Source organism: Pan troglodytes, chromosome 12, assembly GCF_028858775.2.
Source record: "Pan troglodytes isolate AG18354 chromosome 12, NHGRI_mPanTro3-v2.0_pri, whole genome shotgun sequence".
Taxonomy (NCBI): Eukaryota; Metazoa; Chordata; class Mammalia; order Primates; family Hominidae; genus Pan; species Pan troglodytes.
Window position 1 is genome coordinate 24,777,257 of NC_072410.2, and position 27,428 is coordinate 24,804,684.

At 47.3% G+C, this 27,428-nt stretch overlaps 1 protein-coding gene and 1 pseudogene across 1 annotated transcript in view; one reads left to right on the forward strand and one right to left on the reverse strand.

Moving 5' to 3' along the window:
- The window catches only part of CNGA3 (cyclic nucleotide gated channel subunit alpha 3), a 48,974-nt gene extending 22,041 nt beyond the window's left edge, over positions 1-26,933 (reverse strand). Inside the window, exons 1-2 of the mRNA XM_054678681.2 lie at positions 26,834-26,933; positions 7,014-7,151 (exon numbers count right to left, since the gene is read on the reverse strand). Coding sequence (XP_054534656.1) covers positions 7,014-7,114 — 101 coding nt within the window. The 5' untranslated portion in view covers positions 7,115-7,151; positions 26,834-26,933. The remainder of the gene's footprint in view (positions 1-7,013; positions 7,152-26,833) is intronic.
- On the forward strand, positions 23,497-24,567 carry LOC459431 (vacuolar protein sorting 25 homolog (S. cerevisiae) pseudogene; annotated as a pseudogene).
- Positions 26,934-27,428: the final 495 nt, after the last annotated feature.

The following is a 27,428-nucleotide window of genomic DNA, read 5'->3' on the forward strand; positions in this document are numbered from 1 at the left end:
TTCAAATGAGACTCCACTTCCCCTCGTCCCTTTTGCCAAACTCTAGGCTCTCTCTCCTGCAAGGCAGAGGTAAGGTGTGGTGACTCCCTTTGTGCAACCCATTGTGGAAAGTGTGACCCCAGAAAGGACAGGTGCCCGTAACTCCATACAACCACCAGTCACACCAGCAGAGTCTGGTTGAATTGCCTGGAATAAGACTAGGAATGTGTCTGGGAATATTTTCCTTTCTTTTAAACCTCCTGGGGCTGAAGTTTGATCAGCCTGATTAAAAGCCAGCCAGGCATTAGCCTCTAGGGATTTGCACTTCAGTCTATGAGTCTTGAGGAGCCCAGGCAAGACAAATTAATTCTATCACATGACCTGTTCCAACCTAATTAGCCTTCTTAACAAGGAGGCAAGAATTAATACCAGGGAAAAGCTTCAGTCTCTCCCTGGTGATTGATTAGAAGTCAGAGTCCTTGCATCATGGTGGCCAGGCTGCTTGCTTCTCCTCTTCTACAGATTCCTCCCTGCCTTTTCCAGCAACAGGGAGCTCACTCCCATGCCCCGGTCTGTCTGGGCTGTCTCTTGACTGTGCCACCTGCCCACAGATTCTTCCCTCCCTCAGCCTCCCCACATTGAGGCTGTTTTCTGCTGGAACCACAGGGAGTCAGGTAGCTTCGTCTTCTACCTTCCATGACCAGGACCTGTGTGACTTCTGCGTTTCCAGGCCAGAACCCCCAGCTCACCCAGCAATTCCTCCTTGGGGTCAAGTCTCTTCCTTGTCATGGTCCTTCTCCTGTGAGCAAGTTCCTGGGGTCTTGCTTGACTGGGCAGACTCTGGGAAGACTTTATTGCTTTGTGTGTTTTTGGTGGTTTTTGATGGTCACCAGCTACCGTCAGCGAAAACCCAAAGCAGTCCTGTAACACAGGCTGCTGCCAGCCAGAGGACCCCGGCTTGTGTATGCGCAATTGATTTTTTTTGGAATTAAGTATTGGACCTTCCCATTGATCTGAGTAACTCGATGTTTTGGAAGCGCTGGTATGCAGAGAACACACTCACCTTTCCTCCCAACACCATCCTACTCACAAACAAAATACACAAACCACATGCCATTCAGTGGCTCTTTTCTATATGCCAGCCACATACATTTTATCATTTCATCCACACAACAACCCTGTAAGAGAGGAAATGGGAGTTCAGAAAGGTTAAGCAACTTCACCGAGATCCCACAGCCAGGTGGTACAGCCGAGATTCCAATGTTATTCCATCCCATTTCAAAACTTGCTGTCATCCACTCCATGAAGCTGCCCTGTATTTTCATATATGGCACAGATGAAAAGGAAATTAATAGGATGGCTGAGGACTGAGCCCTGTGGCATGCCACTAGAGACATTGCTGTAATCCATATGGCTGTACCATAGGCATGGCTCTTTATTTTCAAACCATCTGATTGAATTCTCCCCTTATACTCATAAGAAACCCACTCTCATCTCTCATTTGTGTACACGTAAAAGAGCCTGTCAGAGACCCTGCTGCAGTCCAGAAGCTACAATTCCCTTGCCCGCTTCATATTCTGTATACTATAAAGGCGGGATGCATGTTCCAATGCACCTAGGTTGGTTGCAGGAGGAGGTGGCAGAGGTCCTTGGATTCGAGCAGCTGGCATGGGGGTGGTGGTGATGGCAGCTGACAGCTGGGCGGGGGCCCTGTCACAGCCTGTGTGCCTGGAAGATCTGGAGGCAATCCCAAGGATGGAGGTGTTCTGCCACCACCAGCAGCTCCTCAGGGAGCTCTAGGCACCAAGCAGTCGGCCCAGCGTTTTAGCGTAGTCTGGTTCCTGCTAATTGCATGAGGGCACATCCTGAGACCAGATTTATTTGCATTCGGGGCAAATGAATTAGATAACATCAGAGCTGGTGGGTGGGTGAGGAAGGCAAAACCCACCCAGGATTGCAAAGCGGGCCTGCAACCAGCAGCAGCGAGAGCTGTTGCGTATGGACGGGATCTATGATGCCCACTCAGGGGGAGGAGGCAGAGTGGAAAGGTGGCAGGTCCTGGTTTGAGTCCCTGCTCCAGCACCTGCAGGCTGAGTATTCTGTGGGCTGGTCACTTACCCTCTCTGGGCTTAAGTTTCCTGATCTTCACAAAGCAAATAAAGCAAAAGTTGGCAATTTCATGTGGATTTCAGTTACCAGAAAGGCACAACTGGCCGTGAAGAACAGGGAGATCCTTACATGATGCAAGTTCCAGGGGCCTGATGGGGGGGGGGGGCCCATTTTTTCCCTATGCGTTGCCCCACTTCCTTCTCAATGCCTGAAATTCTGTTAGATCAATGTCTTTCTTTTAGCTCCAGAGCTTCACCCATATTAAATGCCTGGGGGTGTTTACATAGTAAACCTCATTAATTACTTCTCCCAGAAACTGATTTTACCAGGCAGATGGAGGGGAGGTGGGAAGAGAGGAGAGGAATTGATATCTGAGGTGACATTTGGAGTCCCCAAGGACACACAGGTACCGAAAAAAAGGAGATGTTTTTGGCGACTAATGCAGGAATGGAAAATGAGGGTCGTGGGGCCAGGCTCTGTTCTGCCTGTGGCTGGTGGAAGGGCCTGGGGCAATGGCTTTACAGGACCTCAGTCTCTGTAAAATGAACAGACCAGGCCAGGACAACCCTGGAGCTTCCCTCCCACGTGTGGGCTGCTATTCTAAGATCCCATGTGGGGACGATGCCTTCCAAGGAAGAGGCCTCCGTGATGTTGGTAGTTGGCAAGAACAAGAACAACTAGTAGAGTGGAGAGACTGCTTTGAAAGACAACATAATTTTCACCTTGTAATGCTCAAGTTCTACGTTTATTTGCACAGAGGAATTAACGTTGGTAAGGTGAAGGTTTCTTGTGACTGGGCGAGGACAGGGGCTCCCATGAGAACTGGAACTGGAAATTAACTTTGCACTTGGTGAAGCATCTGATGTTTTCCAGCAAGATAGTTTTGGGGACATGAGAGTAAACAGAGGTGACCTTTCAGCACAAGGCTGGGGAATATGACACTTTAATTTCCTCTTCTTAAGCCCTGAGGAACTTGAATGATTGGAACCCACTGCTATTGGCCACATGTGGTGGGGGACTGAAGCCAATGCATTTTTAAGCCTTTGGTCCTGGAGAAGTGGGATGAAAATGGTTTTCTTCGGTGGTAATTGCTTTGGGCTCTGCTCAGGGAGTAACGCAAGAAGACCACTCTTCTGTCAGACACAAACCCCTGTGCCCCAAAGCTCATTCAAAATTGCTACGCCAGGAGATGGATCTGGGATTTAAGGTGCCCTCAGTCCTAGCTGCAATTCTCTGCAGCAGAGAATAGCCTGTTTCTATTGCCTTATCCTCACAGATATGCCAGACAGCTCTTAAATAATTGAGCCAACTAAAAAGATCTAAGAAGAAATGAAAAACTCAGACTTATTTTTGGTATTTTCAGGGTGTAAAATGTTTTCATTCAAATGAAGTGTTTTCATTCTTCCCTATGACTTTCCACTATAAAAATAATTCCAATAACTTAAAAACTGGGCCTCCAATTTGGTGAAAAGACCTTGGGGCAGGGAAGTCTCAGGGGACAGAGACTTGGCTATGCCTTCCTCTTGGGGGCACTCAGCGAGGGGCCACACCCACACGCAGGTTTCCAGTGCAAGCTTCTTGATATCACTGAAGATAAAGAGCGATTAACGTTCGTGTACCCCAATTCTCAATCATTTGTCTCATAAAGCTTTCTAAAAGGACTGGAATTTCAAGACAAAGAGGTGTGACTTGTCCAAACACTATTTCTCCTGGCTCCAAAATAGTGATTTGAAACTTAAAAATTTTTACGTGGTATGTGCCTGAGTCCTTTGTTCAAATCAGTCTCACATAGAGACCTCATCGGTGGATAGACAGATGCTGGGCTGGGCTGGGAAGCAGGGGAGGGGCTGGGCCCAGCCTCCATCCCTGAGGCTGCTGTACCCCATCCTGAGTACACACTCTCATTCCTTGGTGACTCCAAGGAACATTCTGAAAATTTCTGGCTGTTAAAGCCAGTCTTGCCTCTGTAAGATAAAGCATAGCTCTTTCATAAAGGAAGCACTCTTTCTGTCTCTCATTTTGAAATCTCTGTGGTGTTTCCATGGGATACTGTATTAATCTGTCAATTTATGTGAAGGGTGGGGCCGAGGCCTGAGTGGAGTTCAGTAAGCCTCGGCTGGTGGTCAGGCTGAGACAGCAGGACTTGGACACAGGCAGGAAATGGGGCTATCTGAGGTCAAGGAGAAGAGACCAGAGAAGGCCCACAGGAAGAAGTAATCATTTCCAAGACCGGGAGTGGGTGTCAATTGGGCGCTTAACCACACAGCAGGGACTGTGCCAGGACCTCTGCATTCACATCTGCAGTAACCTCACCACAACCCTAGGAGGGCAATACTAGTACTGATTCATTTTGCAGATGAGAAAACTGAGGCTTGGAGCCACTGAGCAACTTTTCATAGCAGGTCAGTTGCAGAGCCAGTGTTCAATCCCAGGCAGTCTGACCCCAAGCTTGTGCTGTTAAACCATCATTCTGGTCACAGAAAGTGCAAAGGAAGGAGAAGGGAAGACCTTTTCTCACCCATGCAGACGACAAATAGCATTGTCTAAAGACGTCAGTTCAGAGCCCCTGACCATATGGCTGATCCCTAGAGGTGCTGTGACCCTTGACAGCGTGCATTCCAGAGTGAGCCTGCAGGGAGTCTGCCAGAAGCCAGAGGCCAGTGGCTGCTATTAGCATGGCTTAACAAGCTAGCAATTCATTTTGCAAATGGTCATCTTCTAAGAGGCCTTGCAAGCTTCAACAGGATACAGGTCAAGCTGGGCTTGGAGGTCACTGGCCAAAGCAGAACCAGGGTGAGTCAGCAGGACCACAGTGCTGTCAAGTCAGGCAGACATTGTGGGCAGGAGCCGCAGCAGCCTGCAGACCAGGACTGCCTTCTTCTGGGTGCCTACTCCAGTGGGTATCTCACTGGGAGGAGCCGGACTGAGATCCCACTACTGCCTTCTCTGCCTTTAGGGAATCTGGAAGCTCCATGACATGCTTGGGTCATGCCCAACTCCAGGCAAGTTGGGTGCAAAGAGGAAAAGTTCCATTCTGCTTCAAAATCTTCCTGATCCTGACAGCCTCTGGTCCTTCTCCCAAGGTCTTGGGCCCAGGATCCCAGGATCGTGATGTTATGCTGTGCCTCATTCTTGGGCTCCTTCTCCCTGATGCCTGACCCTCTCTTTGAAACCCCCTTCAAGGGGCTTTATTAGCTCACACATGGGAAATAAACTATTAAAACATACAGACGTTTCAAGGTCCTAATAGTGTTCTTTGTTCTTTTAAATAAGGAGCAATGCCTTAACTTAGAGGACTAAGTCTCCAGTGGTGCGACACAGGCATTGACAAAGGGCTAGTTAGGAGAAAGGTATTTGAGTAGGATGGAACTTTCTGATGCTTCTGAAGCCATATCACACTTCCTGGGGCCCCAGCACCGAGTTAAAATGGTTGGAGGAAATAAATATCTGTTGGGATGCTCTGGGATCTTCCTTCCTTTGCCGAAATCTCAGAAGGTGGGGTTCAAGGGCTGTGTGGGTTTGCCATAATGGGGACTCAATCTCTTTGAAAATTATTGACCATCACTTATTAGCAGGGTTTGCTGAGGAGCTGGGACCAAGAGCATAGACAGAGAAAAAACCAAATGTGCATTTGGGAGAGGAAGTGATGAACACAAATGAATGAGAAGAAATGAGGCACGAGGGCCTAGTGCAGGGAGGTGGGGACTGAGGGATGTTACTGCATTTTGGGGCCATCAGACAGTGTGCATTTAAGCTGCATAGTGGGGAGAAGTTTTCAATTCTATATATATAGGGCAAAAATAACAGAAATACTGGAAAGAAAGTTGCTCATGCTTCAACTCAATCATCTCATTGAGAATTTAAGAAACATGGCCGGGTGCAGTGGCTCACACCTGTAATCCCAGCACTTTGGGAGGCCGAGGCAGGTGGATCACCTGAGGTCAGGAGTTCGAGACCAACCTGGCCAACATGGCAAAACCCTGTCTCTACTAAAAATACAAAAGTTAGCAGGGTGTGGTGGTGGGTGCCTGTAATTCCAGCTACTAGGGAGGCTGAGGCAGGAGAATCACTTGAACCCAGTGAGCCGAGATTGCACTAATTGCACTACTGCACTCCAGTCTGGGTGACAGGGTGGGACTCTGTCTCGAAAATCAAAAAGGAAAAAACTAAAAACAAAGAAACATAAGGGTTTAGGTCTATGTACAGTAAATAGGTCCCTTCGGGTGTCCTCACTATTATACCAGGAGCTTGGAAAAAATGCTGTTTCATTGTGCAGGTGAAGAAATTGAGGCATGGAGTGGTTAAATGCGTTTTCCCAGGTCTACTAGTAAGTTAGGAAGAGGGTTAGAAGTAGAGCTTAAGGCTCCAGATTTCCATTTCCTACCTGTGTCAGGATGTCATTGATGGGGTTGATGGCTTGGCTGACAAGCGGCACTGCCCACTCCCTATACAGGCCCTGGGCATGGCCTGCCTCCAGATCTTCCCCTGGAAGCGAGGGCAGGGCATCTGATTCATGCTACATCTTTGGTGCCCAGCTCAGACTGCAAACCCAGTTCAGTGGCTGGTGCACAGCAAGAGTCCAACACATTTTTGATGAATACATGGGAGAGTGTGTCAGTTTGAGGAAGTTCTTACAGTAAAATTTAGTCTGCTGCATTTGAGTCTTCATTTTCTTACCTTATAGCAATTAAGTGACTATTTAAGCCTGCTTTTCCACATCTCTAAAACAAGAATACAGACTACTTTCTGGGGGTTGTGAGGATTAAGTGAGATGAAAAATGAAGTTGGCAGTGCTGTGAATACCTCCCCTGCCCTCCGACCTGTGGTCGGCCAACGTGAAGGCATTCTTCCCCCATAGTCTAGATCAGCTGTGGAAATGACCAGAGCCAGGCATAAAATGAAAAGCCCATCTTAGCCCATCTTACCTGCTGAGGCCATTTTCAGCGCGATTGAGATCTCGGTCTGAGGTCTTTACCTTGAGGTGGGTCCTGGAGGGGTGGGAGTATTGGGTGTTGATCTTGGCCATCTTCTCGGTTTGTCACATTTAGCCCCCCAGATGATTGCTAAAATGTGAACACAAAGCAGACACGTCATCAGGATGGGAAAGTAACTGCAAACCCAGCTCATCAAGGGCAAGGGCTACCGCACGCGGCCCCCCTGCAAGCCCTGGCAGGCACACCCTCTGCTGTCTCTTGTAGTTCCTGCTGCAGTGAGTTTTAGTTGGACATCTCCAGGCTCTTCTTTCTAGCATAAGGCACAAAGTCTTTAACTCATTTGTTTATGCTACCATGCTGAAGAGATGCTCAGAGTTAAGTGCTGAATGAGTGAATGAATAAATAAATGAAGGGCCAAGTTGGTATGTGATATAAGGAAGGTGAAGCCCTCATGATTCTTTGAGATGATGCAATGTCCCTCTTGACCCTGGTTTTCTTGTTTCCTTATTTTTATCTTATAATTTGGCACCTGTTTCCACTGCTCCCTCAAATCTTGCTTTAAGACAACATGTAAAAAAAGGACCATATGTGACATTCAGAAAACCTTTACAATATAATGCTAAACCCAATACACGATTCATCTCATTAATCCTTACAATAACTTTGTGAGGTACTTATTATTTTTATTCCCATTTAAAGATGAATAAACTGAGCGTCAGAGATGTTAAGTAGCTTGTCCAATGAAAGATAGATCCACCTGTCAATGTGGCACAATCCTTGTGAAATCGTCTTGAAAAATTGTAACTAAGGAAATTATGTCAGTGAACGACATAAGACCTAACCAATTCCATCTTGCTTCTAACCTCTAAATTGTCCTTATTCATTCCTGGGCGTAGGCCGAACTAGCCTTGGGAAGGAATTTAATTTATAATTTAAATTAAAGCCCTTTCCCAAAGCTAAACTGTTTTTGTAAAACAACTGAAAGCCCAACAGCCACCAAGTTAGAATGAGAGGGGCTGGAATTCTAAATATTATCAGCCATTATTCCAGAGGTCGTAAGATTCGCAACTTCCCCAGTTACTGTTAAAGGCAACATCACTATTGTGAGCCTAAGATCGGCCTTTTGAGATGTCTTTTCAGGTTTTCACATTTCTAACAACCGGATGGCCACACCTTGACCTACCAACCAGTTCTGTGGCCTCCACCCAGTAACTGACTCAGCATAAGAGAACAGAGTCAACTCCCTGTGATTTCATCCCTAAGCCAGCCAATCAGCACTTCCGATTCACTGGCCCCCTACCCACCAAATTATCCTTAAAAACCCTGATCCCTGAGTTTTGGGAAGAGTGATTTGAGTAATAATAAAACTCTGGTCTCCTGCACAGCCAGCTCTGTGTGAATTACTTTTTCTCTGTTGCAATTCCCCTGTCTTGATAAGTTGGCTCTGTCTAGGCAGTGGGGAATGTGAACCCCTTGGGCAGTTACACTTGTGCCAGAAATCAGGCTATGAACATTTTCTCTTTGGCAAACATTGGAAGGTGCCCCTGTGATTGAAAAGAAAGCCTATGTGAGAGCAGGGCTGGTGTGATTGGCCAGTTCCATGATTTTTGGATAAGTCTTTCACTGGAAGATGCATTTCTAAGGATGGTTTCTCTAAAATAGATTAGCACAGGCTCTCTTGAGCAGCCACATGGTTTAAGTGTGTCAGATGTCAGTGGAGACCACTCCGGAGAAAGATGGCAATTTCTAGAAATAGCCCAGGGACTCACTCCAGGACTCAGTTAATTCCAAATTCAAAGGAAGGTCAGAGACAGGAGCCATTGGTGTGGCCATGCACATTTGGCCAACCCTCTGCCAGTTACAAAAGGGCAGCCATGGGCTCAGCAGGGTCCTGACTTGTCTCTGATGTTTGATAGTTTAAGTCTATGAGTTTAAATATTCTGGTTTTCTCAATAGATCAAACATTGTTTTGATTTTTAAACACTTTATTCACTTATGTAACAATGACTGAGTTTCTGGCTGATCATAGGAGCTATAAAGAGAAATAAAACGAAGCCTGTTCTCAAGGATCTGACAGTGCAGTGGGGCAGGTGCTACAACAGGCTTTGCAGGTTGTGCCCAGGAGCTTGGGCCTTACCCTAAAGCCCAGTAGGAATGTGGTCAGGTGTGTACAGGCCACTCTGGCTAGACCAGGGAGGATGTATTCAGGGAACATGAGTTTCCTGTGAGGTGAGCAGCTAAAAAGTTGCCACAGTTTCTTAGGGGAGAGAGAACAACTGCCTGAACTAGCTTTGTGGTAGTGATAGCAAGTGGGTAGAGTTGCCAGGACATGGCAATTTAAGTATAAGGGGTGGGGAGGAAGAGGTGCTGAACACAGTGCCCCAACAGCTGGGGTGATGGGGGGTGCTGCCTGCCCATTGAGACAGGGAACTAGGGGGGAAGCACGTTAGAGAAAGAGAATGATTCCAGTTTGAGATGCCTGCAAAACTTTAGGACCAACATAAGAAATTGTACTCATTAAAAGTAATAAATCCGGGGAGGGACCAAGATGGCTGACTAGAAACAGCTGAGGTCAGCCGGGCGGGGTAGCTCACGCCCGTAATCCGCACTTTGGGAGGCCGAGGCGGCTGGATCACAAGGTCAGGAGATTGAGACCATCCTGGCTAACATGGTGAAACCCTGTCTCTACTAAAAACACAAAAAATTAGCCGGGCGTGGTGGTGGGTGCCTGTAGTCCCAGCTACTCGGGAGGCTGAGGCAGGAGAATGGCGTGAACCCGGGAGGCGGAGCTTGCAGTGAGCCGAGATCGCGCCACGGTACTCCTGCCCTCCAGCCTGGGGGACACAGCGAGACTCTGTCTCAATTAAAAAAAAAAAAAAAAGAAAAAAGAAAAAAAGAAAATAAACAGCTGATGTCAGAGGTTCTCACCAAGGAGAATGAAAATGGTGAGTGAATCCTGCACCAGCAACTGAGGTGTCCAGGTTCTCTCAGTGGGACTGACTAGGCAGTCCCAAGGAGAGTGAGGAAAAGCAGGGTGGAGCGCCTGCCCACCTGGGAGCGGCATAGGGCAAGGGGACCTCTCACTCTCAGCCAAAAGAGGCGGTGAGTGATTGTGCTACCCTACCCAGGAAACCACGCTTTTTCCATGGATCTGTGCTATCCACAGATCAGGCGATTCCCTCGTGAGCCCACACCACCAGGGCCTTGGGTCTCAAGCACAGAGCTGTGCAGATTCTTGGCGGCCTCTACACTGGAGACTGCCTAAGACTACCGAGCTCCTGGGGAAAGGGGTGGCCGCCATCACTGGAGTTCCAGTCTGCCATTTTCCCCTGCTGGAGTCGTGGAGACTGGGCAATTTGGGCCCAGGAGGAATTCCCCACAGTGCACCACAGCGGCTGTGGCAGATCGTGGCCAGACTGCCTCTTCAGGCTAAACCCAGACCCATCCCTCCTCACCAGGCAGGGCCTCCCCGCTGGAATTTCAGCAACTCCGGCCAGGGGCTGGATGTCCCTGGGATGGAGCCCCTTGCGGGGAGGGGCTGCTGTGGTATCCACTGAATAGTGGACTTGGTCTCTCCCCTGGCTGGCTTTAAGGAATCGGGCAGTCTGGATGAGTGGGATCCCCCGCAAGTGCAGCGCATGCCCTCTGCTAAGAGTCAGCCAGAGTGCTTTGTTAAGTGGGTCCCTGATCCTGTGCTTCCTGACTGGGTGAGACCCCTCAACAGGGGTCAGCAGAAACCTTAAACAGGCACGTTCTTGCTGGCATCAGGTCAGTGCCCCTTTGAGACGGATCTCCCAGATGAAGGAGCAGGCAGCCATCTTTGCTGTTCTGCAGCCTCCACTGGTAACACCTCCAGGGGCAGGAGGGATCCAGGTGAATAGGGTCTGGAGAGGATCCCCAGCAAACTGCAGCAGCCCTACAAAAGAAGGGTCTGACTATTAAAAGAAAAATAAACAAAGCAACAACAGCAACAGCATCAACTAAAAAGTTTCCACAAAAATCCCATCCAAATGTCAGCAGCCTCAAAGACCAAAACAAGATAAACCCATGAAGATGAGAAAGAATCTGCCAAAAATGCTGAAAACTCAAAAAACCAGAGTGCCTCTTTTCCTCCAAATGATCACAACACATCTCCACCAAGGGCACAGAACCGGGCTGAGGCCGAGATGGATTAACTGACAGAAGTAGGCTTCAGAAAGTGGGTAATAACAAACTTTGCTGAGCTAAAGGAGCACGTTCTAACCCAATGCAAAGAAGCTAAGAACCATGATAAAACATTACAGGAGCTGTTAACCAGAGTAACCAGTTTAGAGAGCCACATAAATGACCTGATGGTTCTGAAAAACACAACACGAGAACTTCACAAGTATCAATGGCCAAATAGACCAAGCAGAGGAAAGAATTTCAGAGCTTGAAGACTATCTTGCTGAAATAAGACAGGCAGACAAGATTAGAGGAAAAAAAATGAAAAAGAATGAACAAAACCTCTGAGAACTACAGGATTATGTAAAAAGACTGAACCTATGACTGATTGGGGTACCTGAAAGAGATGGGTAGAATGGAACCAAGTTGGAAAACACACTTCAGGATATCAACCAGGAGAACCTCCCCAACCTAGCAAGACAAGCCAACATTCAAATTCAGGAAATCCAGAGAACTCCAATAAGGTACTCCATGAGAAGATCAACCTCAAGACACATAATCATCAGATTCTCCAAGGTTGAAATGAAGGAAAAAATATTAAGGGCAGGGATTACAGGCTTATGCCACCATGCCCAGCTAATTTTTGTATTTTTAGTAGAGACAGGGTTTCACCATGTTGGCCAGGCTGGTCTCAAACTCCTAACTTCAAGTGATTTGCCTGCCTCGGCTTCCCAAAGTGTTGGGATTATAGGAGCGAGCCACCGGACCTCAGTAGGCTGAGGCAGGAGAATCGCTTGAACCCGGGAGGCGGAGGTTGCAGTGAGCTGAGATTGCACCACTGCACTCCAGCCTGGGTGACAGAGCAGGACCCCAACTGAAAAAAAAAAAAATGTTAAGGGCAGCCAGAGAGAAAGGCCAGGTCACCTACAAAGGAAAGCCCATCAGACTAACAGTGGACCTCTCCCCAGAAACCCTACAAGCCAGAAGAGATTGGAGGCCAATATTCAATACTCTTAAAGAAAAGAATTTGCAACCCAGAATTTCCTATCTGGCCAAACTAAACTTCATAAGCAAAGGAGAAATAAAATCCTTTTCAGACAAGTAAATGCTGAGGGGATTCATCAGCACCAGGCCTTGCAGGAGCTCCTGAAGGAAACACTAACTATGGAAAGGAAAAACTGTTATCAGCCACTACAAAAACAGACTGAAATACAAAGACCAATGATATTATGAAGCAACAACCTCAACAAGCCTGCAAAATAACCACCTGACATCATGATGACAGGGTCAAATTCATACACAACTATATTAACCTTAAATGTAAATGGGCTAAATGTCCGGATTAAAAGACACAGAATGGCAAGCTCGATAAAGAGTCAAGACCCATCAGTGTGCTGTATTCAAGAAACCCATCTCAGGTGCAAAGACACAAATGGGCTCAACATAAAGCGATGGAGGAAAATTTACGAAGCAAATGGAAAGGAGAAAAAAGCAGGGGTTGCAATCCTAGTATCTGACAAAACAGACTTTATTTATTTATTTATTTATTTTTGAGATGGAGTCTTGCTCTGTTGCCCAGGCTGGAGTGCAGTGGTGCAATCTCGGGTCACTGCAACCTCTACCTCCTGGGTTCAAGTGATTCTCCTACCTCAGTCTCCCTAGTAGCTGGGATAACATGCCCATGCCACCATGCCTGGCTAATTTTTGTATTTTTAGTAGAGATGAGGTTTCACCATGTTGGCCAGGCTAGTCTTGAACTTCTGATCTCAAGTGATCTGCCCACCTTGGCCTTCCAAAGTGCTGGGATTACAGGCATAAGCCACCACGCCCAGCCTGACAAAACAGACTTTAAAGCAACAAAGATCAAAAAACACAAAGAAGGGCATTACATAATGGTAAAAGTATCAATTCAACATAAAGAGCTAACTATTTTAAATATATATGTACCCAATAAAGGAGCACCTAGATTCATAAAACAAGTTCTTAGAGACCTACAAAGAGACGTAGACTCCCACACAATAACAGTGGGAGACTTTAACACCCCACCGTCAATATTAGACAGATCATCGAGACAGAAAATTAACAAGGATATTCAGGACTTGAAGTCAGCTCTGGATCAAGTGGACCTGATAGATATCTACAGAACTCTCCACCCCAAAACAACAGAATGTACATAGGTATTGTACTAGGAATGTACATAGGAATGTACTAGGTATTGATGGAACATACCTCAAAATAATAAAATAATAACAAATAACAAAATAATAAAAGCCATTTATGACAAACCCATATCCAATATCATACTGAATGGGCAAAATCTGGAAGCATTCCCCTTGAAAACTGACACAAGATAAGGATGCCTTCTAGATCCTATATCTAGAAAACCCCATCATCTTGGCCCAAAAGCTTCTTAAGCTGATAAGCAACCTCAGCAAAGTGTCAGGATACAAAAGTCACAAGCATTCCTATACACCAACAGACAAGCAAAGAGCTAAATCATGAATGAATTTCCGCTCAAAATTTCTACAAAGAGAGTCAGATACTTAGGAATATAGCTAGTAAGGCAAGTGAAGGACCTTATCAAGGAGAACTACAAACCACTGCTCAAAGAAATCAGAGAGGACACAAATGGAAAAGCATTCTATGCTCATGGATGGAAAAAAATCATTATCATGAAAATGGCCATACTTCCCGAAGTAATTTATAGATTCAATGCTATTCCCATTAAACTACCATTGACATTCTTCACAGAATTAGAAAAAACTACTTTAAAATTCATATGGAAACCAAAAAGAGCTTGTATAGCCAAGACAATCCTAAACAAAAAGAACAAAGCTGGAGGCATCATGGTACCTAACTTCAAACTATGCTGTAAGACTACAGTAACCAAAACAGCATGGTACTGATACAAAAATAGGGATATAGACCAATGGAACAGACTAGAGAACTCAGAAATAAGACCACACATCTACAACCATCTGATCTTTAACAAATCTGACCAAAGCAAGTAATGGGGAAAGGATTCCCTATTTAATAAATGGTGCTGGGAGAACTGGCTAGCCATATGCAGAAAATTGAAACTGGACCCCTTCCTTACACCTTTTACAAAAATTAACTCAAGATGGATTAGAGACTTAAATGTAAAACCCCAAACTGTAAAAACCCTAGAAGAAAATATAGGCAATACCATTCAAGACAGGCACGGGCAAAGGCTTCATGACAAAAACATCAAAAGCAATTGCAACAAAAGCAAAAATTGACAAATAGGATCTAATTAATTTAAGGTGCTTCTGCACAGCAAAAGAAACTATCATCAGAGTGAACAGACAACCTACAGAATGGGAGAAAATTTTTGCAATCTACCCATCTGACAAAGGTCTAACATCCAGCATCTATAAGGAAATTAAACGAATTTGCAAGAAAAAAAAAACCCATTAAAAAGTGGGCAGGCCGGGTGTAGTGGTTCACATCTGTAATCCCAGCACTTTGGGAGGCCAAGGAAGGTGGATCACCTGAGGTCAGGAGTTCGAGACCAGCCTGGCCAACATGGTGAAACCCCGTCTCTACTAAAAATACAAATAATTAGCTGGGCGTGGTGGCAGGCGCCTGTAATCTTAGCTAGTCGGGAGGCTGAGGTAGGAGAATCACTTGAACCCGGGAGGCGGAGGTTGCAGTGAGCCGAGATAGTGCCATTGCACTCCAGCCTGGGCAACAAGAGCAAAACTCTGCCTCAAAAAAAAAAAAAAAAAAAAAAAAAACAGTGGGCAAAGGACATGAAAAGACACTTCTCAAAAGAAGACATTTATGTAGCTAATAAACATATGAAAAAAAGCTTAACGTCACTGATCATTAGGGAAATGCAAATCAAAACCACAATGACATACCATCTCATGCCAGTCAGAATGGTGATTATTAAAAAGTCAAGAAGGCCGGGCGCGGTGGCTCACGCCTGTAATCCCAGCACTTTGGGAGGCCGAGGCAGGTGGATCACCAGGCCAGGAAATCGAGACCATCCTGGCTAACACGGTGAAACCCTGTCTCTACTAAAAATACAAAAAATTCTCTGGGGGTGGTGGCGGGCGCCTGTTGTCCCAGCTACTCCGGAGGCTGAGGCAGGAGAATGGTGTGAGCTCGGGAGGCGGAGCTTGCAGAGAGCCGAGATCGCGCCACTGCACTCCAGCCTGGGCGACAGAGCAAGACTCTGTCTCAAAAAAAAAAAAAAAAAAAAAGTCAAGAAAAGGACAGTTGCTTGTAGGGCTGTGGAGAAACAGGAACGCTTTTACACTGTTGGTGGGAGTGTAAGTTAGTTCAACCACGTGGAAGACAGCGTGGCAATTCCTCAAAGACCCAGAACCAGAAATAATGTTTGACCCAGTAATCCCATTACTGGTTATATACCCAAAAGAATATAAATTACTCTATTATAAAGATACAGGCATGCATATGTTCATTGTGGCACTATTCACAATAGCAAAGACATGGAATCAACCCAAATGCCCATCAATGATAGACTAGATAAAGAAAATGTGGTACATGTACACCATGGAATACTACACAGCCATAAAAAGGAATGAGATCATGTCCTTTGCAGGGACATGGATGGAGCTGGAAGCCATTATCCTCAGCAAACTAACTCGGAAGCAGAAAACCAAACACTGCATGTTCTCACTTATAAGTGGGAGTTGAACAATGAGAACAGGTGGACACAGGGAGGGGAATAACAACGCACACTGGGGCCTCTCCAGGGGTGGCAGGGAGGGAGAGCAACTGGATAAATAGCTAATGCATGCTGGCCTTAATACCTAGAGATGGGTTGATAGACGCAGCAAACCACCATGGCACACATTTACCTATGTAACAAACCTGCACGTCCTGCACATGTACCCCAGAACTAAAAATAAAATAAAATAAAAAAATAAAATAAAATAAAATAAAAATAAAAATAACACACATATTCATGTGTGTTATCCAAATAGTAGTAGTTATAGTATATTGAAATCTGATTATATTCCAGTCAATGTGCTAAGCTTTTTACATCATTATTTATTCTAACATGAGGGTCTCTGAGGTGGATGCTATTAGTGTCTTCATTGCATAGATGAGGAAATGGAGGCTTATAACAGGTTATGTAACTTTCCAAAGAACGTGTGAGGTCCAGAAGCCACATTAGGACTCAACCCTATTTGACTTAGTATATGCAGACTTTGGCCAAATCCTTGTCTCCCACCTCCCCCCGGCCTTATTATTTTCAATACTTTAAAATGGAATGTTTATATGTTTTTAGATAAAAAAGCAATAAATCCAATTCAAAATTGTCCATTCAACACTTTTTAATTGAGCACTTACTATGTGCCAGGCAATATGCTAGAAGCTGGGGACCTATTAGAGAGCTATATGCAGCTCTGTCCTCCAGGAGCTGACAGTCAAGTGGGGTGCAGAGCAAGTCTAAAAGCAGTTTGGGACTCTGTGGAAAAACTATCGAATTACTCTTCTTTGTACATTTCCAGGCAAATTACACCAAATAAAGTGCATTGTCTCCAGCCTGTGCCCCTTCCTTCAGCCCCCTCAGCTGCATTCTCTATCCTGGGCACAAACTCTGGTCCCACTGCCATTGCATGGAGGCAGTACCTCTGTCCTCCCATAGACCTGCCTCCTGTTGAGGGCCACTAGGTGCCAGCCACAGGTGAGTGCTGTGCAACACTTCCTTACTTAATCCTCACAGCAGCCCCCCTCCCTCTCTTACAAATGAAGAAACTGGACAGGTGAGTCATTTCCTTAAGGGTGCTGCTGAAGGCCGGAGCCAGGATTGACTAAAAATCTGTCTGACTCCAAAACCTGAGAGTGCAAAGTCATTGAGGGAACTGGTATTGCCTTTAGGCCTGGGCAGGAGGGGTCTCTGCTTTAAAGGACCCCATGCTGGCCCTCCTCCAACCACATCCCTCCCAAAGGGTCGAGAAGCCCATAGAATCAAGGGGCCATGCCCACCGGGAACCCTGCCCCTGCTCCAGCTATGGTCTGAGTGCCCCAAACCCCCAGATTCTCTGTCCAAGAGGCTTTCAACTGGTTCTAGAGCCTGCCTGGGACTCTTCCCTGGTCCATATCCCTGAGTGCACCAGCTTGCACTCCCCTAGGCCCAAGGATGGCCAAGGAGCAGCTGTTTGTGGGGGGTGGGGGAGACAGAGCCTGGAGATGTGGCCAGGGTGTCCACAGACAGGTGTGCAGGACCTCCTGTGCAAGGCCCCTTTGACGTGGTGTGGACCTAGGGCTGGGGACAGAAGGGGGCAGGTTGTGGGCAGGGAACCAGAGATCAGCTCTCCTCATGACTTCCTGCTCTCAGGCTCAACTCCAAGGGGCCTGAGTACTCTCGGTTTGAACCTGGCCTCCAGGTGGTGATGCAGTGTATTTGCCAGGTTAGGAGGGTGGGCACATTTGATTTAACAGTGTGCTATCTTGGTCCATGTAATGGTCATTTCTGGTCCTCTACCTCGCGTCCTTCCTGCCCACCTTTCAGTCCAGCCATTGCTATGGCAACCAGCTGCATGCTGGGTAACCCATGTACTTTGCCTCAGCGACACTGCAGATTCTAGGGCCTTCTGCCTTGGGGGCTTCCTTACTTCCCCCAGGAAACACTTGCTGAGACCACATCACCATTCTGATACATGTGCAAAAGCTGAAGGGGTGACATCCTTGGGGCAACCCTGGACCAATAGAAGCAGGAGCCTGAGGGAATATACTCTTCCATCCCTCAGGAAGGTGGCTCTGAGACACTTTCTACCTGGCTCCTTGGAGAACCCCTGGTTGCCCAGAGTGGCGATCAGTTTGATAATGGACATCTGGGTTGGCTTGTCCTCCTTCCCTTTTGCCCTCTCCAAGACCCCTACTCCTGTTCCTTGGAATCACTCCCCAAATAAACTGCCTGCCTGCATGCCCTGTTCAAGGCTCTGTTTTGGAGGGGAGTGGGTATCACTGCTAAGAGAATCTTTAACTTTTAGATATTTGGGCTACAGTAAGTGGGTCATTTGTACTCTTGACCCAAGTCCCTCAAGGTTTAGGAGTGAGCCAAGTTTCCCTTTTAATTCTATGTTCTTTATCCAGGAAAACGATGGTTGGAGTAGGACAGGGCAAAATGTACATCACTAAAGGGAAATGTAAGTTTAAGATAACTCAGAAGATCTTTTTTCCCTATTGTCTCATAAGTGTCATAAATGGTTGTCTTTGAAAAAATACATTAAAAAATCAGGAGGAACCAAATAAGGAACCAATCTTGTTGATTGGTTGATATATCTTCTTGGTATTTTTACCTCTAAAGTTTTTCTCTTCGTGTAGAAATTTCATTATTTGTCCAATGGAGTTTACTACAGTATGAATTTTTGCTAATTCCAACTTTAAAATGTTATCTACTACTGGTAGCTGTACCCAGAAGCTTGGTCAATTTATTAATTTTTTTTTTGCATGACAATTTCATAGGGGATTCTTTGTTCTTCCATCAGAAGGTACATAAGATCTTATATTTCTCTGGGGGACATTAGCAGCTGTTGATGTTCATTTGCTAGATCCATCAATTCATTAGAGGTTGCAAGTTGGTGGTATTCTACCATTCCTTCCTCAATTAGCTGAAATACTTTTAAAAGAAAAAATTTTACTCTTAATTATTTGATTGGTCAATTCCTATAGGAAAGGCCGAATAAACAATTATTTCCCTGTATTTATCAGTTTTTGAGTCATGACATCTTAAGAGATTACCCAACCACTGCATGTGTTTTCACATCTGGCCCTGCCTTGATAAACTCTTTGTGAGTAGAACTCACCAATGAGATAACGAAACCACAATCAGTGATCCTGAGGCTCTGTGGACAATGAAAGCTGCCATCTAGCCAGGGCCCCCTGGGTGCGAGGCACTTCCATATCCATCACGCGTGAATCCTCAGTAACCCCAAGAGGGAATAGTGATGCTCATCTTGCAGATAAGGAAATGGACCCCTGGGCCTGTCTCACTCTGAAATCCACATTATGGCTTGTTCTGTTTATCACAGGCACTGCAGGAGATTGGAAATGTACAAATGGAATTTTAATTTTCAAAACTAGCAAGAAGATGCATTCTGCAACTGTGAAGGTGACCTTGAAGTGGATCCCAGGCGTGAGTCTAGGAGTGGTTTCTGAGCATCTCCCAAATGAATGTGTATTTTCTAGGACTTAACTGGAGAGCTAAGAACATGCCATTTCAGGCAATTTCCATTTTCTTTACAACATGACTAAATCTAGCATGTCCCCCTGCCACCAGCCCCCTTACTGACTCCTTGCCAATGATGTCCCAGGCACTGTACCTGGTCCTGAGAATTGTGAAGATGAGGAAGACAGATCTCTGCCATTGAGAGCACAACATTTGCATGGGGAAAACAGGCGTGTTAAACAGTGAGGGTAAGGTAGTGCAAATGGTGTTGAAATACAGGTAGAGGCATGATGGGTACAATGCAGGATGGGGAGGAAATCCTTAATTCTGCCTTAGGGACCATTAAGGAGGCTTCCCAGGTGAGAAGCCATCACATTTACTTAGCACTATTCAACATTTACCATTACAGTGTTACATGTACCACTTACAATCACATTTTGCTGTGTACCTTCAAGTATTCAGCTGTGACTTTTGCACTCTAGTGCTCATTCTGGGCTCTCTCCACTGTCATTGGCCCGGACGCCTGAGTAGCCAGGCATTTAACGCAGCTCACTGTATTCCAGTTATTCTTGTACTTTTCTTGTTCCTTTACTGACTCCAAAAGACTTAAAGGCAAGAACTGCCTCCTTTTACCTAAAAAACATTTTATTCTTCAAACACCCGGCACATACACCCCCAGAAATAATGTTTTATCTGGGCACCCTGTATCCCAGGCAAGATGATACATAAAATTAACCATTTTCCACAATGTGATGTGGAAAAACTGGAAGCCTCATTCATTGCTGGTGGGAATGCAAATGATGTAGCCACTTTGGAGAACAGCTGGGCAGTTCCTCAAAATGTTAAACATGAGTTACCATGTGATCCAGGAATTCCACTGCTAAGCTTATACCTAAGAGAAATAAAAACATGTCCACACAACAACTTGTACATGAATGTTCATAGCAGCATTATTTACAGTAGCCCTAAGTGGAAACGACAATCATTTATTAGGGCCTATCCACCGATAAATGGATAAACAAAATGTAGTATGTCCACATAATGGAATGTTATTCAGATGGAATCTTATTTGGCGATAGGAAAGAATAAAACAGTGATACATGCTACAACGTGGGTGAACCCTGAAAATATTATGCTAAGTGGAAGAAGCCAGACAAAAAGAGTCACATAATATATGATTTCATGTACATGAAATGTCCAGAATAGGCAAATCCATTAAGACAGAAAGTAGAGTAGAGGTTGCATGGAGCAGGAGTGGAGAGAAGGAGAAAGAGGAAATGACTGCTAATGGATACGGGGTCCCTTTTGATGGTGTTGAAAAGTTCTAAGATTATAATGTGGTGATGGTTGCACAACTATAAATATATGTGCCGGGTGTTTGAAGAATAAAATGTTTTTTAGGTAAAAGGAGGCAGTTCTTGCCTCACAATCATGGTGGAAGGAGGAGCCAGTCACATCTTACATGGATGGCAGCAGGCAGAGAGAGAGCTTGTGCAGGGACGCTCCCCCTTATAAAGCCATCAGATCTCATGAGACTTATTCACTATCATGAGAACAGCATGGGAAAGGCCTGCCCCGATGATTCAATTACCTCCCACTGGGTCCCTCCCACAACACGTGGGAATTCAAGAAGAGATTTGGGTGGTGACAGAGCGAAACCATATCATCCCTATTTTACAGAGGAGCAAACCGAGGTACACAGTTCACACAGCCAGGACTTCAACAGGCAATCTAATTGTAGAGCCTGCAAGCTTTTAAGCTCTTGCCTCTCAAGAAACAAAGTAACTTCTGGGACCAATAAGTATTAAAGCTTCCTCCATCTGCCCAAGAAAGGTCCCAAAAAGACAGTTCAAGTCTTAGACAACAAGGGTGTATCCTGTTGTGCTCAGGGTTGAGCTGTGAGGTGATGAAGGGAGATGAAGGTCAGAATCCAATTCCCCCTCTCTATGGTGGCTGTCCCAAACCCATCAAGGTCCCTGCACCATGATGGAGATAACGAGTCTGAGTTAGGAGAGTTGAGTCTTGTTTCCCAAAGAAACTTTCTCATGACAGGAAGGTAGAGTTATCTCTCTCTGAACTCCAGCATTTTTATAACAAGAGCAAATGGAAGCTTCCAAATGTCAGCTGCAAAGTTTCAATTCCTGTCTGAGAAGAAAGTTAAGATTGTTCTTAAGAACAGGAAGAAATTTGGAGTAAAAGAAAATGCACTGAAATTGGATCAAGATAATCAATTATGTTTCTTAACCAAGAGGCAGGGGCTTGTCTCATGCCTAGAAAGTGTCCTGGTCTCTGCAGAGATGATTCAGAATTAATGGGACTCTGAGTTCCTCAGCTCTGAGTGTGCTCAGTTTTGGAATTGCTGCTTTGTAAAAAGATTCAGCTGTTCAGGTTGAGATTGCAAGAGGATGAAAATGCTTTTCAGACCTTACCAGAGCTGGGGAAACAGAGCTCTCCATAGCCAACTCTATAGATGCTCCAAACCTAATTGCAAACATGGAAGGCAAAGTGTTTTTTTTCTTAATTAACTTTTGTGGTGTGATTATAAAAGTAACACATTGCTTTTATTTTATTAGGAGGTAATAAGATGTCCATATCTAACTTTGAGCACTTACGATATGTCAGGCACTGAGCTGAGGATTTCGTTTCAATTACTTCATTTAATCCCCACAACAACTCGATGAGGCAGGCATTATAATTATTACTACTGCCAAGGTATATACCAAGAAGCTGAGACTCAGAATGATTAAATACCTTGGTTCAAAGTCACCCAGTGGCAGAGCCTGGGGGCAGAGGCCGGTTTAACTTTAACCCCTACACTGTATTAGTATAATTCTAGGTGAAATGTATGAATCCTGCAAAGGAGGACAAAAGCAGCACTCTGGGGATTAGATGAGTTCTCGGGTGCAGGCCGAGTTCAGGAAAGAGTTTTCCTTGGAGCAAAACTATTCTGAATGGCATCACTCTCTCCCCCAGCTACTGTCAAGCATGCTCTTCCTCCCTGCAGTACTGTCTTGGTTAATGCCATGAGCAACACCCAGAGCCAACTGACTACCCAGCTAAGACTGTGTGAGCTTTCACTCCTCCCTCTCCCTTACTGCCCCAGATCCAGCATCAGTCACAGCAACAGCTATCTCTCTCCTCCATCCCCTCCAACTCTTTTATTTACTAATTCAGAAATGTACTGAGCACTCACCCTGTGCTAGTCTAGTGTATAGACTAGACAGGTGTATAAGTGTGGAATCAGAACAGAGGTTGCTTCTGGTCTCTTTGAGCTCTGTTCCTGCCTTGATCCAGGCCTTTCTCTCTCCCCAGGATGGCTGAAATAGTTATCTTTGCTCATCTCCCATCTTCAGGCTGTCACTCCTACAATCCATCCATTCTCTGGCACTAAGGAGGTGCTCAATGAGTATAGAATGAATAAATGTGTAAATGAATGAACCTTCCATAGTGACCCCAGAATCTTTATGAAAGGTAGTTCTAATTATGTCACTCTTCTCAGAAGCTTTTAGAGGTGCCTATTTTCTCCAGCACGCAGTCTCCATTTCTTAGCCTGATGGTCAAGACTTTTCATAATTTGGATCAAGTGAGCCTAAACTGGATGCTCATCTAAGCCAAATTACTCACGCTTCCCTTATGTGTATTGTACATTTTTTTTTCTTTTGCCCCCACCTACTGGCAGAGACAGTGCTCACCAAAGCCCATCTTGTGCCTCCTGCATTTTCCAGCCTCCCTTTCAGGCCAGGTGAAGGCTCAGTGACGGGTTCTGGCAAGTGGACTCCCCCCATGATGCAGGACTCCCCAAAAAATCAGACATTGCATAAGCAAAGGGAGAAGCCACCAAGATATTCCAAGTCTATACATCACCACAGCAGGGCCTTAATCTCTCCTGACTAATCCACACATCCTTGCTTCTGCCTAGAGAGATTTTCCTCTCTTGCTGGCCAGTTGATTTCAAGTTTCAATTGCAACATAACCTTGCTGGGGAGGCCTACCCTGACCAGGAGTCAGTCACTCCCACCTCTCTCAACTCTCAGGGCTCTGTTATCACCTCCATTTACACCCGGAATGCAGGCCACCTGGTAGGTTGCACAAGGGTTTGTCTGCCACACTACACTGTGAGGTCCCAGAGTGCAGGGACTGTGTCTGTTTAAAATTTTGTTTCTACTACGATGGCGATGAGTTTCGAGTGGCCGTGGCAGTATCGCTTCCCACCCTTCTTTACGTTACAACCGAATGTGGACACTCGGCAGAAGCAGCTGGCCGCCTGGTGCTCGCTGGTCCTGTCCTTCTGCCGCCTGCACAAACAGTCCAGCATGACGGTGATGGAAGCTCAGGAGAGCCCGCTCTTCAACAACGTCAAGCTACAGCGAAAGCTTCCTGTGGAGTCGATCCAGATTGTATTAGAGGAACTGAGGAAGAAAGGGAACCTCGAGTGGTTGGATAAGAGCAAGTCCAGCTTCCTGATCATGTGGCGGAGGCCAGAAGAATGGGGGAAACTCATCTATCAGTGGGTTTCCAGGAGTGGCCAGAACAACTCCATCTTTACCCTGTATGAACTGACTAATGGGGAAGACACAGAGGATGAGGAGTTCCATGGGCTGGATGAAGCCACTCTACTGCGGGCTCTGCAGGCCCTACAGCAGGAGCACAAGGCCGAGATCATCACCGTCAGCGATGGCCGAGGTGTCAAGTTCTTCTAGCAGGGACCTGTCTCCCTTTACTTCTTACCTCCCACCTTTCCAGGGCTTTCAAAAGGAGACAGACCCAGTGTCCCCCAAAGACTGGATCTGTGACTCCACCAGACTCAAAAGGACTCCAGTCCTGAAGGCTGGGACCTGGGGATGGGTTTCTCACACCCCATATGTCTGTCCCTTGGATAGGGTGAGGCTGAAGCACCAGGGAGAAAATATGTGCTTCTTCTTGCCCTACCTCCTTTCCCATCCTAGACTGTCCTTGAGCCAGGGTCTGTAAACCTGACACTTTATATGTGTTCACACATGTAAGTACATACACACATGCGCCTGCAGCACATGCTTCTGTCTCCTCCTCCTTCCACCCCTTTAGCTGCTGTTGCCTCCCTTCTCAGGCTGGTGCTGGATCCTTCCTAGGGGATGGGGGAAGCCCTGGCTGCAGGCAGCCTTCCAGGCAATATGAAGATAGGAGGCCCACGGGCCTGGCAGTGAGAGGTGTGGCCCCACACCGATTTATGATATTAAAATCTCAACTCCCACTGCCTGCCTCTTAAAAAAAAAAAAAAATTTTGTTTCTCCCACCAGACTGAGCCTTGTCCTTTGTACTCAGAAATATTCAGGGTGTTACCAAAATGCATTAGGTCAGAGAGAAAACTGTTTACCCCCAGCCTCAGTAGAGAAAAAAGCATGGCCCATCTCAACCTTGAGGCCACAGTGGTTGGTGGGGGATTAGCAGGGGTTTCAGGTGAGCAGGACGCTGTGGGAATGAGGGAGGAAGGGGAGGGCGGGACGGAGAAGGGTTCTGGAACCTGGTCACTGCCGTCCCCGCCCCACTCCCTAGGGAAACTAGCGGCCAGAGCTGGAAAGAGCCTGAGTAGCTTCCAACTGTTTACCTTCTGGGTACCATGGCGACTGGAGACTGGTCGCCATGGCAACCTCAATATTAATCAGAGGCAGCCACCACTAGCAGATAGTGAATGAGGACAGAAAAGACATAGAAACAGGAGCATCAAAGGCAAGTGCACACGTAGTCATGGCCGAAGTCCCAGCTAAAGTGATTAAGATCCTGCCTCCACCAGCCAGTCACCCCAAGAACCACCGCTCCTCCCCTCCGGGCATCTACACAGGAGGAGGCCCCTCTCTGTGGCTGAACCGAGGCTGAAGAGGAAGTGCGGTGTTTGGGCATTGGTGCGAAGCAGGGGGAGTTCCTGTCCTTCCCCCTACCCCAAAGAACGCAAAGAAGCTCCCACCAGCTTAGTGAAATCCCATCTGGGTCCTCTGACCTGGCCGACTTTTCTACAACTGAGACTCTGGCGTAGAAGACCCAGTTGGTGGATAGCACACACGAGTGACCATCTCTCCTCTCCCAGCCCAACCACCCGCGTCCCCCATGAATTCTCAGCGTGAACGCACGCTGTACATTGGACTCCATGCCCAGACAGCAATATTCTTGCTGGTTTTCATGAATGAAAGTGTGTATGTGTTGGGGGGAGGGGGTGGCGGACAGTGCATAATGTTAGGGGCACCGAGCTGTCCACTCCAGGATGGAGTCTGAACCCGGGTGGGTGCCATTCCTGCTGATCCCAGCCTCGCCCCTTTGGAAGATGTGATGGGGAGCGTCTGCCGTCGGGGTGCCGGGCTTCGCTGCAAGAGACTGCTCCCGCCAGCTTCCGGCGAGGCCTGAGCCGGCGGACTGCGTGTCAGAGGCACCTGGTTCAGGCCAAAGAGGCCGGGGCGCCGGCTCCAGGTCCTCTAGGTTCCAGCGCCATTCATCCTCCCTCACGCGCCGCGCCAACCGGAGACCCCCGCTGCAGAGTGCCGAAGTTAAAGTCCCAGCTGCGCCGCTCAGTAGGGAGATTACACGGGGAGAAAAATGAATCACCCGGCCCGGGGTTGCGGGACTGCGAGGGCCTGCGCGCCCAGGCCCCCAGGGGCGTCGGGAGGGGCCGCGGGCTGAGCTAAAGAGAAAAGCCTGACGGCTGGGAGCCCGGCGCCTTTATCCGGTTAGGGGATTGCAGAGGATCAGAGAGCCCGCCGCCCCTTCTCCTCCATCACCGAGCACTAAGCCCCGGGCGTCCGAGATCCCGGGTGTGATTTTATCATTAAAAAAAGTAACCGCGCACTCCTAAAAGAATTTTAATTCTCGCCTCCTCCTCAGCCTACCTTTCTCTTTGAATCCCCAAGGGAGAATAGTCCCCTGGGTTGGGGGGCAGTCCTTCGCCGCTGCCTTCCCCCGGCCCTGCTCCCTCCAGGCCACTGACTCAACCTCCCCCGGCGCGGCGCGGACTCGAGAAGACGCGGCGCCCGCTCCCGACTTGGAGCCGGGGAAGTGGGTCCTTCCCGGACTGGCGGTCCGGGGACAGCGTGACAGGAGGAAATGTATGGGGTGGGGTCGCGGCTGCAAGCCCTACCCGTCCCCAGCGGGAGCCAGCCCTGCTCCTTCTGCCTCCCGCCCCGACGGCTCAGCGGGCTCGGCCCAGCGCGGCTGTGGGACGTGAGTAAAAGGGGGTGCGATCGGCTTGGGGAGCACGGAGAGGGCTTCCTGTCCTTTGAACTGGACTGGAGGGGTATGGGAGCCGGGGAGTGGGAGCCGAGGCCGTAGCCGGTCCTTTTTCACTTTCTCTCCAGCCCGCGGCCCGTTTCAGCACCGGGGGCTGCGGACAGCGCCGCGCCCGCCCCTGGAAGCAGCAGCATCGCTCCCCTGCGTGTGGTTCTCTAACTCACCTCCTGTCTGGGGTCTGCGCCCCCAGCACACCTCCCGGCGCCCCCCAAAAAATTCCAGCTCAAGAGCCCCTAAAAATCCTTACCCTGCCAAAGTTTGAGCTTCTCCGCGGCGCGCCAGGGTCTGCGGAGCGCCTCCTCCCTCGGCCTCCTAGGCGCAGTTCCGCTCGCTCCCTCCGCCGCGCTCCCGGCCCAGGACTCTGCTCGGGGACTGCTGAAGGAGCCTGTGGCCTCCCTCTCCGTGGGAAAGTCAGGTGAGGCTCTGGAGCCTCAAAGGCGGTCCGAAAGAGGCAGAAGTCATTAGTTCACATCCCCAACCCTCCCAGGGAGGATGGGGAGAGTCAGGGGCAAGAAAGCAAACAAGTCCGTCGTTCCGTTCTGGGTTCTCTCCTAACTGTGGGCGGCCACCCTGGACTCCTTCCTGGGATGTTTTGCTGGTAGTGTAATCCACACTGGATGAGTAAGCAGCAGAGATCTGGGGTTTGAAGTTTAAAGGTGGGGACACACACACACACACGCACAAATTCTTGGACCCGTTTGCCATCTTAGGGAAGATGTTAGAAACAAGTTTCTCTTTGGGACAATGTGTATTCTCCTTGCAGAGTTTTTGTTTCCTTCCATCACATCAGATAACATCGGATTTCCTGAACTAAAAATTAAAACCACCAATCCAGCTAGTAA